We start from the raw sequence: 14329 nt of genomic DNA, 5'->3' as shown, positions 1-14329 counted from the left end.
GAAGGGCCGGGACTTGGGTCAGAAACAAAGAATGCGGCAGGGTGGGAAGGAGGGAGAGGGAGGCCGGAGCCGACAGCTGGCTCTGGGACAGCTGTGTGCAGAAGCCTGGCTTCATCACCTAAATATTAGGGGAGATGTAAATATCTGAGTGCAGGGCAGGGGAGGATTTCCTCCCTCACCAGGATCCCCTTCCCCTGGCTGCCCCGAGACTCAGCGTCCCCCAGGGCCAGGGGCTGCGGTGGGGACAGCCACCCAGGAGGGAGAGGACTCCACCTCCCTCCTCCAAAGGTGCAAATGAATGACCGCCTTCCCCATCTCGCTCCCGAGAGGCCCAGCCCTGCCAGGGCTTTCTCTCGCAGCTCAGCAGGAAAGCAAAGCAGGCCTCCCCGAGGGTTTGTGGAGCAGGCCCCGGACGAAGCTCGCCATCCAGTCTGCGCCCCTGCGAGGCGAACGACTCAGCTACCTCGAAGCTCCCACCGGGATCACTCATCACCCAAGTCCCTCGCAGCTCACCCAGCCTCCTGACCAGGAGCAGAGACGGAGCCCGGGTCCTCCTTGCGAGCCCAGCCCCTAGGGCACCCCCATCACATGCCAGCACTTCTGCCCGGTGTGGGCACGACGGGATCCCCCAAACTATGAGCTGGGAGAAATCACAAGAGAAGCCAGCCAGCACCATGTGCCTGGAGACCCTACCTGGTGACCTCCTCCCACCCGGGACTCTGGCGACATGCTCCTTCCTCCAGGAAGGCCTCCTGAACCTACCCCTCTCTTGGGCCCACGCCTGGACCCCCAGAACCTAGAACAACGATGGTGCTGTTGAATAAAAGGAATGAGCCAACGGCGTCTCCCACCCCACAGACCCTCCTCCCCGCCCACCCCAGCACTTCTCAAGCTGAACGAAAAGCCAAAACCCAGGCCCGTCCCAGAGCGCGCCTTCCCCTGACTTTTTATGGGGGACAGGAGGCAGGGGACAGCAGAGAAGACCACCCCTCCAAGCCTGGCTAGGAGCCAAGAAAACTTGTATGCTTTTATTGTAGATAATCTCGGTCTCCAGGGCACATGGGGCAGGGGCCTGGCCTACCCCTCACAGGGAAACTGCCCACCCACATGGAAAGGAGGGCCAAATATCCCGGCTCAGAACCAACTGCGTGCACGGACGGAGGGAGGGAGCCAGCCCAGACCCAGAATGAGACCCTGCCTGGGACAGTATGGAGATGCACCAGGCTGCTGCCCAGGTCAGTGTCTGGGGGAGGGGAGATGGCCTGGGAGAGGGCAGACGGCCAGGTGGCCCATACTGGAGACATCTCTCTCTTCCCACCAAAAAGAAAGATGATGCTGTCTGTCGCCTAACCTCCCACGGGCAGAGAGGGGGCTGTCTGTGGCCTGGTGGCTCCTTCCTCAATTCCACGGGACCCTCAGCTGTAGCCTCCCACGGGGAGGTACCAAGACCCTCACATCCTGCCCCAGGGCACAGCCAAAAGCCCACCGGCAAAGGGAGCCTGCGCTCCTCGAAGGGTCAGGGAAGGCCGTGGCCTTGGCTAGGAGACGAGACACAGAATCATCAAAAAAGACCTGACAAGGCCTTCAAAAGAGCTCCGTGTTCCAGCCCCTCCTTGGAAGACTGAGGAAGTAGGGCCCAGAGGGGAAGGAACCCCCCACTTAATCCAAATAAGCCCCAGGCTGCAAACCCCCCCCCACCCCACCCCCATTTGTACCCAGGGAACAATCATTAAACCCCAGCCAGCCAGACAGGCCCTTGGAGACCAGAGAAGGAGTGGAAAGGCCAGGAGGTGGGGGGTGGGGTCACCACTCTGCTTCCCCTTCCCCATCTCCCCTGGCTTTCCCAGGAGGCTGTTCCAAGTGTTTGCAGGCAAAGGCTCCCCGCCTTGGGGCCAGGGCACAGGAAGGTCTAAGCCATGGGTGGGGAGCGCACGTTTATGCATTAAGGCCAGCGCCCTGGGTTTTCTGGATTTTGCAACTTGGCCCAGGGGAGGGAGAAGGCCAGAGTCCGCAGAGGTTCACCCTCCCGGGAAAGGCTATTAAAAACTCAGGAACATGGGAAAGAGAGGAAGACAAGGAAAAACACCAAAAGCAAGCAAGAAAGAGGCAGGCTGGAGCCTCCTTCCAGGCTCCCCACCTTCTCCGTAGCCCCGGTTCTTGAGAGAGCCCTGGGCTGGGCGTGGGGACTCCACGGACATCAGACATGAGTGCTGTCCTCTCGTCCCTCCGCCTAAATTTCTGGGCACTGGCAGCACTTTTAAACATGACAACAAGCTTGGGAGCTTCCAGAACGTCTCCCGGTCCAGGCTGACCGGAGCCTCCAGGATCTGTCCCGACCAAATTAAACAGCCCCAGCCCAGAACTGCCCCCCAGGCGCCAGGGGTGTCTAAGGGCCCACGGCTGGGTCTGTTTGGCTGGAGATTACAAATCCTCAGGCTTCTGGGACCATGTTCCAGAGAGTTACGGACCGTTTGGTCTCATTAGCAACTCAGAGAGCCTCCAAATTTGGGAAAAACAGAGAGGGCCTTGGAAAGCAGGCCCCCGTGCAACCGTGCACTCTTCCTCAGTGCCTTTGAAAGCACCAAAGCTCGTTTCCTGGCTGAGTCTCAGGGATGAATAAAAACAAAAAAAGAAATCTCCCGGGGCCTCCCCCCTCTGAAGAATCTCCCAAGGGAGCCCCCGCTGCACCTGCCCCGACCACCCCCCATTCTGCACACCCCACCCCCATCTTTGAGGATACTCAGCACGTAGCCCACGGCTCCGGCCACAGAACAGTGAGCAAAGGGGGCTCCGAGCCCAGCACGAAGGCCCTGGTCTGGCCAGGCAGGCAGGTGGGACTCCTTCCTGGTTTGGGGGCCACCACGGGTCCCTGCGTCTGGTCCCCAGGTCCCTCCTGCCCAACCGGGGTATGCTCCTATCTGCACCCCAAGGACTCTTCTGAGCAGCAAACCGGCCCCACCCCAGGGCTGCGAGGCTGGTAAGCCCAGCGGGGTGCCAGTGCTGGTCCCGACTGGACTGAGGGGGTCGTGGGGGTCGGATCTCTGGCTGGGACCTCCCACGACCTCTAGGCACACCAAGAGAGAGCAGACGAAGGACCCCCGCTCTGCTGGGCCAGTGTCTGTGGCCCACAGCACCGAGTGGCAGGCTGAGGCCACCGGCACTGGGCCTCCACCATCTCCAAGCCCACCATCTGCCATCCATGTGGCCCTTGGTGTCACCGCGTCACACGAGGGCCACCATGTCACCGCCCCCACCGGCAAGATAGCCACCTCCACAAATGTGGCCTGAGCAAGTGCCCCCGATATGCCGGGCACGGGGCTGGCTGTGCCCACCACTGAGCACTGGGAGCCTGAGTTCCAGGTGGGGAAGCCCCAGAGCCCCCACCCCATGCCCAGGTTCCCCGGGGCCCTTGGGAGGCAGAGGAGCGGCAGAGCTCACAGGCTCCCAGGGCCCAGGCAGGGCACCTGGCTTGCCCCTGCTGCCCTCATCTCTTAGCTCAGAGCCCACACACAAGCAGGACTTGCCAAAGGGCCGCTGTACCAGGAGGCAGCCCCATGTGTCCACCCTTCCCTGACCCAGGCTCCTGCCTCGCTCACCTTTCAGGGAGGGGGGCCGCGGGAGCCCACCGCCCGCCCGTCTTCAGTCAGGCCGTCCAGCGCCAGCCTGGGGCCCCGCATCGCTGATGCTCTAGGATGGGGAATGGCAGGGGAGGGAGGTGGGGCGACCTCTCCAGGGAAGCAGCCCCACAGCCCTCAGGAGCCCAGCTCTGCCGTGACAGGGACAGGGCTGTGGCACCTCTGGACAGCTCTGCCAGGCCGGGGGTCGGGGGGGTCCCTCGGCTTGGCCAGCAGCCTGAGCATCTGCTGAACTCAGAGGGGGCCCGGGAGCTCCGCAGAAGCTACAAACCTCGCTGCCAGCCTCACCCCAGGGTGAACACACAGGCCCTAGCCTGTGGCCTTGGATCGCCTTCCATCCCCCAGACCCCGACATCTCCGCGCCTGCCCCCACCCGTCCCTTGCAAACATCGCCCCAACTCCACGAGCGGCAACAGCATTCCCCCCCGCCCCCCACGCTCCCAGGAGCAGGCCCTGTGCTCGGTGCTGCCCGCCACATCCACCTAAATTGCAGGACAATCCTCGCAGAGACGGTAAACTGAGGCTCGGGCTCAGAAACTTCCCGTGCACCAAACAGCATTCAACCGCAGTGGGCTCGCCCTCCTGAGCACCGCACCGCAGGGGCTCTCGGCTGCCCCAGCCCTCAGCTTCTGGAAGGCCCTCCTGCTCTGGAAGCAAGCTCTGCCCACCTGCCTTGTTCCAAACCCTCCCGGAGATCCCTGTCCTCCAGAAGCCCTTCCAGGCGGACGCCCTGCGGCGTGAGACGGGCCCCCACCTCCCCAGCCCAGGTGTGACACTCCGCCCAGGATCCCAGGACACAGGTGCTCCTGCTACCCCGAGGTGCACCTCAGCTCTCCTCCCTGCACCGAAGCCCAGGGCTGTGCTCGGTCCCGTGCTCCAGCCACACAGAGCACCGGGCCCCTGCTGCGGGGGCAGCTGGATCCTAAGGCAACTGTCCCGTCATCGCTGCAGAAGTGGCATCAGCCAAATCCCCAAGGCCCGCTCCTCCAGTCCGGCCGAAGGACCTCACCACCGTCTGGCTTCCCTCTCCTGCCTCCAAGGTGCCACCAACAGGGAGGGAGTACTCACAGGGGCCCTGCGTGGGGCTGGAAAGCAGGAGGCACACTGGAGAGGCCCACTGGCATTAATTAGGGACAGGTCTGTACCCATCACCAAGCAACAGGCCTTGTCCTTCTGGGAGGAAAGGGTCCCTGCATCCAGCAGGCGAGGGAGCGCCCGTCCCAGAGGTGTCTGGGCTCCCAGATGAGCGGGCTTGTCGGTGTGGCCCCATCCCTGCCCCCAGGAGACCCGCTCCCTGCCTCCACCGCCCAGCCCCACCGGCCTGCTCCCCGGGGCCCAGAGCCTCCAGGACCCCTCTAGGAGGGTCCTCCAGACAGACAGCGGAGGGTCTGGAAGCACAGGCACCACCTGTATGCGACAGAGCTCAGCTGCGGGACTGGAGTGCCGAGGTCCTGGGCCAGACGGCGTTCCCACAAACATCAAGGACTTTCAGGACTCTTTCACTGCAGGCAAACAGGGTTCCAGCAAACAGCGCCGAGGAAGGCAGGCCCGCAGCTGGCACTTGGAAGGGCTTTGTTACACAAAGACCAGACTTGTAATAGCCTTCGTGATAACAGATCTGGCCTGCTCTTACCCAAGAACACGCCGTCCAACGGCTCCGTGCCTCCACCGACCAGGGGTGAGATCAGGGAAGGAGTCATCTGTCCCAGGCCCGTCTTCCCAGGGGGTTGTGGGGGGGGGGAGCGAATACAAAACTCTTCTCTCCCCTACATGGGGATTCTCCACAGAGCCCCAAGGTCGTCCTTCAATGGAAGGCCAAGGGACGTTCAGGCCCATCAAGACCACTGCCGCCCTCTCAGTTCCCCAGGGGGAGATTTGAACCTGACAGACACATCCCTCAGAGAGGACCGGCTGAGTCCCCATGCCTCCCCACAATGGGACAGTGCCAAAACAAGAACAGTGCCCCCCGGGGCAGGGCACAGATGTGCCCCGGAGTGGGGCACTGGTAGGTCCACACACCCACACACATCCACCTGGGGCAGCTTCCTGTCGGCCCTGCAGGGACGCGCAGCTCTGGACGGGACACCCACTCTGCACCGCACCCCACCCCGGGTGCCTTCCCCTCTGCCCCGCAGGGCATGCCACCCTGGCCTGGACGCTCCCATTAGCTCCAAACCTCCCAAGACCCCCAGGGAGGGCCCTCTGGGCCCCCTGCAGGGTTCCAATCTGCGAGGATCGCAAACCGCCCCCAGCAACACTGTGGCTGGGAACCTGTGGACTTTGGTGGCTGCCCCGGGGGCTTCTGTTCCGCAGCGGTGAGCACACACGTCGTGACACGCCGTGTCTGCCAGCCCCAGGACTCTGGGGGTGCAGCAGCAGCTGAGGGGCTGGCCGGCTCCTTCCTAACCCTTTTTTTCGTCCTACCTTGCAGAAACCCGGAGAAACCCCACGGACCCAGACCAGAGCTCCTCCAACTCTGCTCTCGCCACTCCAGCTGCCTCCCCAGGAAGAGTCCCGACTCCCGGCAGGCACGCCTGGCCTGGTCCTCTGATCCGCTCCAACTGGCCCCTCCTTGTGCCCCATTCTCCAATGGACCAGCTCATTCCGGCCTCCCCCGCTTCTGCCTGCTGCGCGGGACCTGCGTGCTCTCCTCCTCCCTCCTGCAATTGAATTCCGACTTTCCTTGCCCAAGTTCTGCCTCCGCCATGGTGACCTTTCTCTGCCTGGGCCCTGCCACATTGTATCTGTCACTGCCGCTTTGGGTCGTGCCCTGTCCTCCTTCACGAATGGCCCCTTCCCCACCTCCGACCAATCCAGGCCCAGCAACCAACACCGACCACCCAACACCCCACTCCACTCCGAGCTCCTGGGGTACATAGGGAGACCATCCTGGTCCCTGAGCTGGCTGAACAGGGCCCTCACACACCCTTCCAGCCAAAAGCCTGGGGGGGTTCGAACTCCTGACTGCTTAGCCTTCAGGACCCTTTCAGCTTGTCAGAGCACACAACAGGGCGACTGATGACCACAGGGAACTAGAGGGTCCCAAAGAGTGAGAAATCTCCCCCTGGAATCACAGGGCTGCCCACTGTCGCACCAGGCTGGTCTCAATGCGGCCACTGTCTCCGACCAAATGAGAGGGTCAAGAAGCCGCCTGGGAGAGTGGGTAGAGGCGGCCAGCATCTCCAGATGGGGCCCGCCGGGGTCAGGATGGAGTTACACACGGGGACCCGGAGGCAGAGGTGCGAACTGGGCCGGCTATAGGACCATGCCATCCCCAAATCTCCACTTCCCCCTCCTGCCTAGGGGCTACCACGGAATCCTGTTCTCCCCCCACCCCAACCCCCGCTTCCCACAAGACGATTCCGGGCCAGGGACTGTAGGCCAAGCTCACTCCCGCAGGCCCCAGGGTGTGCACACAGCGCGCGACCTGGAGGGGGCAGTCGCCTCCAGCCTGGCGGGTTCTCGCACTGGGACACTTAGGAGATGAGAGGCCCCGAGAGCAACAGTGGGAGTCTCAGAAGAGAGACACGCTGGGTCGCAGAAGGCGAAACAGAACGAAGGAGACGCAGAGGCACTCCAGCAGGACCACGTTACCCAAAAGGTCCCAACAGCAGGGCAGAAGCCGTCACAATCCTGCAGACCACAACCCCCCTTGTTTGGCGCTCAGGGTCGCAATCACAGAAGTGCAGCCGCCAGCGAGCCAGCCAACCGCAGGCCCGTCCCCTGCAAGGGTGTGCCGGCCACTAGACCCCGAACACTCTGGTCTCTTCACACCCCTGCCCGGGCCAGCCCATGCCCAGCCCAGAATCACGCCGCCACAGCTCTACTTGGGATCCAGCCAGACTCTGGTCCCCAGAATGCCCCCGAGATGCGGCGGACCCCAGCAGACCATGTGTGCCACGGAGCTCAGGGACACACACATCCTGGGGGGGGGGGGGGGTGTTAGAGGACCTCCTGGCCCAGCCTGGCACCTGGAGGTCTAAAACTCCTTCCAGCCTAGCAGCCCCAAGGCGGGGCCCACCAGACGGCTCGGCCCAAGGCTGCCTGGGAGCCCCCTGGAGGGGCGGGGGCTCCAGGTCCCAGCAGAGGCAGGCCCGCCCCTCAGAATTCCGGGCCCAGAAGCGCCGCAGACTATTGTGGGAGCTTCCCTCCCGACCGCTTTATTTACTCCCCAGGACGCCAGGACCAAGAGCCACGGGCCGCCGCGAGGGCGCACGAAGGCGCGCGCACTCACACGCACACACGCAGGCTCAGGGCTGGGGAGCCCGGCGCACTCGGACGGAAGAGCCCCCAAGTCCCCGCACACCGTAAACGCCGAAGGGGGGAGGGGACCAAAACGCGCTCCCCACCCGCACGCAGGCCCCTCCTCCCCCGCGCCGCCTGACTCCGGGAGGCGGAAGGGGGTGTCCCCGGGCTTGGATTGGGGGGCCAAGGGGCGCCCCCCTCTAGACCCCGCCGGCCCAAGCCGTATCCGCTCAGCGGCCTCCCCGGCGGGGATTCGGCTCGGTCCGGCCCCGAACGGGTGTGGGGGAGGGCGGCCGCGCTCCGGGCAGGACGCAGAGGCGGGTGACCCGCTCCCCGCCCCGCCGCAGGGCCGCGGGGGCCCGAGGGCCGACGGGGAGCGCCGCAGGGAGGGGACCGAGCGACGGCCCCGAGGGAGCCGCGAGCCCCGGCCAGTACCGCGGGCGCCCCGCGAGCCCTCGAGTGGGCTGTCGCCGTTCGGCAAATACAATAAAAGGAAGGAAGCCGGGAGGCAGCGCGGGGGCCGCCGGGGCGCGCGGGCCCCCGAACCGGGTCCTCCACGTAGGCGGCGCGGGCGCGGGACGGGGGGCGCGCGGCGGGAGGGCGCCCCTTCGAGGGGTCCCGCCCGCCCCCTCCTCGCGCCCGCGGCGCGCCCGGCACCCACCTTCGAAGTCCGAGATGATCCCGTCCAGCTGCGCGTTGACCGCGGGGTCGGACATGGTGGCTGGCGGGCGGCGCGGCGCGCGGAGGGCGGCGGCGAGGAAGCGCCCCGGCGGCCCGGGCCCTGCGCCCGCGCTCCCGCCGAGCAGAGCTGGCCGCCCGAGCCCCTCGGCCCCCGGGCTCGGCTGAATGAATGGGGGAGGCGGGCGGGCGCCGGGGCTCGGCTCCCCGCGCCCCCGCCCCGCCCCGCCCCCGCCGCCCGGGCGGATCAGGTTCCCGCACCCGGCCCGGCCTCCCCGGCTCGCACTGGCTGCTCCGCCCGCCCGTCAAGGCCCGGGCCTGGGGGTGGGGGGGGCGGGTGCTGGGGCCCGCGCCGCCGCCGCCGCCGCGGGGACAGGCCGAGTCCTGGGCGCCCGATCCCGCGCCCCGCTCCTCCCCGCCTGGCCCGCGCCCCAGGACGGCGACCGACGCGGCTCGGCCCCTCCCCCCCGGACGCCCCGCCGCGGCCAGATGTGGGCGGATGTGGGGGCCGGGCGGCGGCGCGGGGGCGGTGCCGAGTGCGGGGGGAGAGATTCCTCCCCTTCCCTGGGGCGCTGGGTTCCTCCGGCGGGAGGTTTTATTTACGCAGCCAAACAAAGTTCACCGCCGCCGCCGCCGCCTGCGCGCGCTCAGCGCCTGCAAGGGTTAAGCGACCGAGCTGGCGGGCCGCGGGGCCCTCCGCGGGCCCGGAGCCGCGGAGCGAGGGGCGAGCGCCCGAGTCACGTGGCCTGGGGGCGGGGGTGGCGCCCCTCCAGCGACTCCCCCCACCCCCACCCGTATACCCCCGAGGTCCCTTGCTGCACCTCCGAGCAAGGTGACAGAAAGGGTGCCAGCCCCTTGGGGGGGGGCAAGGAAGGAGCGCCCCTGCCAGAACAGCCACCGAAATGTGCCGCCCGCGGCTTCCACAATACGGGGGTGCTGCTTGGTGGCAGCGAGCGTCAACCTCGGCCTTTCCCCCTAGTAAGGGGGCGATGTTTCATAGGGTCTGAAGGAAGGAGTTCCGGAATGGGGAGAAGGGGGGCTCGCCATCTCCGCTGTACCTCGGGCCTGGTCTTGCCCTCCAAGACAGCCATTTCTGCACGCACCCATCCGTTGGCAAACACTGATTAAATTCCGTCACCTACAAGGAAGGCAGGCGGGTCCTCCAGGCTGGGTTGGAACCGGTGAAGCAAAAGGACGGAGCCCCCAGGAAGGGCCCTCCAGGGCTGGCCCCCACAGCGGAGCCCTCCCCGGGCTGGTCAGTTAGGCGGTCTGCTCTGGCGGGCTGTCCCGCCTATTACCTTAGACCCAGAACCTCTGCCCCACGTCAGGCCCTCAAGCCCAGTGAGAGTCCCGGGCAGGGAATGTACCCTCCCCCCGAGGCCTGTGCCTGCTGGAGAGCTGTCCTGGGTCTCAGGTTGATGACTGCCATTCCCCTCCCAGCCCCTACACCCCTAGTCAGGAAAGATCCCCAAAGGGCAGGGGATGCTGAGGCCTGACTGACATCCCAGTCCCTCCCCATCTCAGCCTGAGAACACAGGGTTGGGTGGCTTTATCAAGCAGCTGAAACCAAGTACTTTCTTTAAAAAAAAAAAAAAGTGGTCACTCCCTCCCTCATGCTTTGGATATTTTGAACTATTTTCAACTAAGTGAGTTTGTGGACATGGAACTGCAAAACCACAGACACTTCGGATGCGCACACACCCTCCTCTGCCTGGGGCCCGGGTTTCAGCCAGGGAGTCACCGCTGCCATCACGGGCACCCCGACAGCCTTCCCAGCGGCCCCGACACGTCCTGCTGCAAAGCCAGCACCAGGCCTGCCGAACAGCCAAGCTCTCTGGGCCACCTGTCCACCCAGTACTGGGCAGCTGGGTGGTCCACTGCCCCTGCGAAGAGGCCTAACTACACAGGCCCCCGGGAGGGTGCTGGTCCGTGGCATTATTCTCCCATGTGCTTATAAAAAGCCCCTGGGGATTGCAGACACACCCATGCGATTGTTCCAGAGAGCGGGCCTGGAGCTCCCCCAGATTAGCACAGAGTCGGCTTATTGTGCATTCTTCATGTCCCCTTCGCGGAGCTGAACAGATGTGTGCTTATCTCCTCGGGGAGCCCAGCTCGGGTGCATGCCTGGCCAAAAGGCTCCCCTGTGGGAACCCAAAGGACTTCCATGGCCAGAAAGTGCCCATCCGGTCCACACCCCTGCCTTCGGCTTAACCACCGGGATACCGCTGCCCCTGGGTCTTGACACCTCCAGGTAAGGAGCGTTTCGCCACACTCCCTTGGGAAACCGTACCCAGCACTTGGCCACACTCCCAGCCAGGAAGTTCACCCTTGTATCTAACCAACTGCTCTAATTGTACATAATTTATTTCCTCCTTTTGGTCTGTCTTCAGAGGCGATGGGAAACAGCTGGGCACCACCCTTCACAGAATAATCACCTTCTCCAAATCCGAAAACAATCTGGCCACACTTCCGCCTTCCCTTTCCCCGCGGAAATCGGTTGTGTCTCGGCCCAGCCTTCGATCACCTCTGATGGCTTCTTCCAGTCCGCAAAGTAGGCCTTATGGGGAGGTGAGAGGTTCCCAGCCCCCCTCTCAGGGCAGAACAGTCCAGGGCAAAGGGTGGGGAGGAGGAGGGCAGGCTGGGCTGGGGCGCTGGGCAGATCAAGGGAGCCATAGCAGAGAGAGGAAAGCGAGCTTAAATTTGGCAAGAAAAACAGAACAAGGCGTCCGTATTCTGTGATGGCCACGGAGAAGACAAGATTGTAGGCCTGGCCCAAGGGGAAAGACTGACTGGAGGGACACCCACCTCCCAGGTTCCCCCAGGAGACCTGCAGTGGGTGATCCAAAAACACACATCCACGTGAACCTCAGAATGGGACCCGATTCGGTATGAGGATCTCTACAGATGTGATCACCCTGCAGAGAAGATCACCCTGGATTAGGATGGACCCTAAATCCAAGGACAAGTGTCCCTGTAAGAGGCCAAAAAGAAAGAGACGCAGAGAAGCCATGTGAAGTCAGAGGCAGAGATTGGAGGGATGTGGTCACAAGGTGGGGACACCTGGGACCCGAGAGCCTAGGAGAGGTGAGGAAGGATTCTTCCCTTGAGCCTTCAGAGGGACTGGGGCCCTGCTGACACCTTGATTTCGGGCTTCTGGCCTCTAGAACCACGAGAGAAGACATTTCTGCTGTGAGAAGCCCCTCACGTGGGGGTCCTTTGTAACGGTGACCCCCAGATGCTCTGCAGACCTTGACCCTGTGTGCACGTCCCAAAGAGGTGCGTGAGCCCCCAAACCTGCTGTAGATAAGGAACGCTGTTGTGCAGGTGGCCGTCCTCAGGGGACTGGGGTGCTGGGGACATTCCAACAGCAAGCAGCAAGTTTTAATAATCCCTGATGGGCCAGGGGTGGATAAGAAAGGTCTAATATGAAGTCCAGTTTTAGACCTTTCTGGAAATGGGAAAGACCAGGCCTGGAGAGAAACCCCATGGGTCAGGCCCTGGCGGGATGAGCTTTGGGAAAGAGGGAGGTAGGAAGTGGATGGGCGGAAACAGCCGTTTGGCTCAACCCCTGTATCCATGACCCGGGACTCCATGCGGGGACTGGGGAGCAGGGGGAGGACAGTGGCTCTTTTCCCGGCTGCCCTGAGCCTTTGGACAGGACACCCTGTTAAGTGGACCATCTGTTTCCTCAAAGACCAGGACAGGCACCCATGGCCTCAGCCCAGCCCACGCCTGGCGCACAGTAGGGCCTCCATGAGCTCCAGAGCCTTGGATCCGTCAGCTGCCCGACCCTCCACAGCCCCCAAGCTCCCTCTGTCCGCCACCTTTGTAAACGGTCCCTCCATCCACCTAGCGGCTCAGGCCAAGGGCCTAAGCATTAGCCTTGGGTCCCCTCCCTCCTCACCCCACAGCCAGGCCATCAGGGATTTTCCATCTCCAAAGGATCCGTGGGTCCGGCTGCTTCTGACCTCAAGTGCCCCCACCTCGGGTCCAACCCCCCTCCAGGGGTGCATGCTGCCTAATGGCCAAAGGAATTTGTATTATATAAATCGAGCAGATAACTTAGTTTTATAATGTGATTTGTTTCTAATCTAATCTGATTTGTTTCTAATAGGGCGATGCCAAAATGCACAGAACGTAACACGTAGCGCTGGAACCGGACCTCAGCCCACAGCGACGGATGGCACTGAGCGCATCAATCCCGGCCGTTCCCAGGACCGCGGCCGTCCCCCCCGCTGAAACTTATTTCCATCCACCCCGTCTCCCCGTCGGCTCCCCCAGCCCCCGCAGTCTCCCCTCTACTTTGTGTCTCTGCGAACTCGGCGGCTCGAGGGAACCTCACACGAGTGAGATCATAGTGTTTGTCCTTCTGGGTCAGGCTCAGCTCACCGAGCTCACGGTCCTCAGGGTTCGTCCGTGTGGCCGAGTGTGTCAGGATTTCCTTCCTTTTTAAGGCTGATGTTCTGCCGTAGCCGGAACTGCACATGGTGCGTACCCGTCCCGCCGTTGGTGGACACTTGGGCTGCTTCCACTTTTTGGCTGTTGGGAATGAGCCGCTGGGAACCCGGGTGCCCATCTTGGAGGCCCGTACCCCGGCCTTGGCGCATTTACCCAGAACCCAAACTGCTGGATCATACAGTAATTCCACGGCCCTTAAGTTTAAGCAATAATTTATATATAACTTACTTTTTATTGTATATACATTCCCCCAAATATGAATTACGTGTTCATATGCGACGTGATTACATTTCTAGCGACGGTTGTGTTTAACAGCCGACTCACGAGATACCTCGGAACTGAGCAACGGGCGGTCGTTCCCGGCCCCCCTCTCCCGCTTGTGCTCCTGCAGAGCCTCCGCAGAGCTCCGCGCCGGGAGCTTGCTTCCACTCTCTCCCTCTCCATCCAGATCTCAGCGACACTTCAAGGTCACATTTCGTCACCTCCCGTGTCCTCGTTCCCGCTCAGAATCGACTGCAAACGCCTCACCTTGGCTGCCAAGGTCCCACATGCCCGCGCCCATCTCCACCTGGTCTGCTCACGGCCGGCTCCTTCACACCGCCTTCTGCCTCGGGACCTTTGCCTCTGCTGCTCCCGCTGCCTGGATGGCGTCCCTAAGGTGTCTCCCAGCGGGCTCCCTGTCTGTCATTTCTGCCTTAAATATCAGCGCGACCATCCCAGGGTCTCCCAGGAGACCCCCTGAGACAGTTGCTTCCTCGCCTCCCGGCATGCAAGGAGGACTCCTCAAGAACCTGTCGGATCCCTGGGGAATGACAAAGTTCAGTTTCCTTCAGAGGACAGCCAGGTCACCGTGACTCCTGACAGAGGATCAGCTCACGGGGGCACGGGGCGCATTCGGGATTCATGCCGACTCCCCGAATGCCCGCCAGCCACCAGGCAGCCCCAGCATTGACAGGCAGGGCGCCCTCTGCACCCCAACCAAGGCACCAGGCACCCCTCTCCCTTTCCATGGCCCTGGGACGCCGTCAGGGTCCGACCCCCGCGTCTCTCGAGCTGCCGGGGTGTGAAGCTTCCCGCGAAGCCGGTCTGTGGGTACAGCTGACATTTCACGAGCCCACATGCCACAGAACACCCTTCCTCCATCTGCCCGGCCGCTTAAATGCAACCAGAAGGTTTCACTTCAAAGGGGAATGCCGTTTTCTTAGCACATGATTAATCTGTTCCCCACACTCCCCAGCCATCGCCCCGGCCTGCTTTGTTCAGAAAATTTACAGCAAACCCTGACCACTGCAGCCCCGGCCTTATCTCAGAGG

At 63.3% G+C, this 14329-nt stretch overlaps 1 protein-coding gene across 4 annotated transcripts in view; it reads right to left on the bottom strand.

The window, feature by feature from the left end:
• SEPTIN9 (septin 9) overlaps positions 1 to 14329 on the bottom strand; it is a 147555-nt gene that overhangs the window by 81934 nt on the left and 51292 nt on the right. Inside the window, exon 1 of one of the 4 annotated variants that reach the window (XM_045985288.1) lies at positions 8542 to 8994. The exons of 2 other annotated variants lie outside the window; for them this stretch is intronic. In XM_045985288.1, coding sequence (XP_045841244.1) covers positions 8542 to 8596 — 55 coding nt within the window. In that variant the 5' untranslated portion in view covers positions 8597 to 8994. Of the gene's footprint in view, positions 1 to 6059; positions 6085 to 8541; positions 8995 to 14329 lie in introns of those variants that run through there. One more of the 4 variants, XM_045985290.1, reaches the window with a different exon arrangement.

Source organism: Meles meles, chromosome 18 (assembly GCF_922984935.1).
Source record: "Meles meles chromosome 18, mMelMel3.1 paternal haplotype, whole genome shotgun sequence".
NCBI classification, from domain to species: Eukaryota; Metazoa; Chordata; class Mammalia; order Carnivora; family Mustelidae; genus Meles; species Meles meles.
This window is presented reverse-complemented; position numbering and strand designations above follow the sequence as displayed.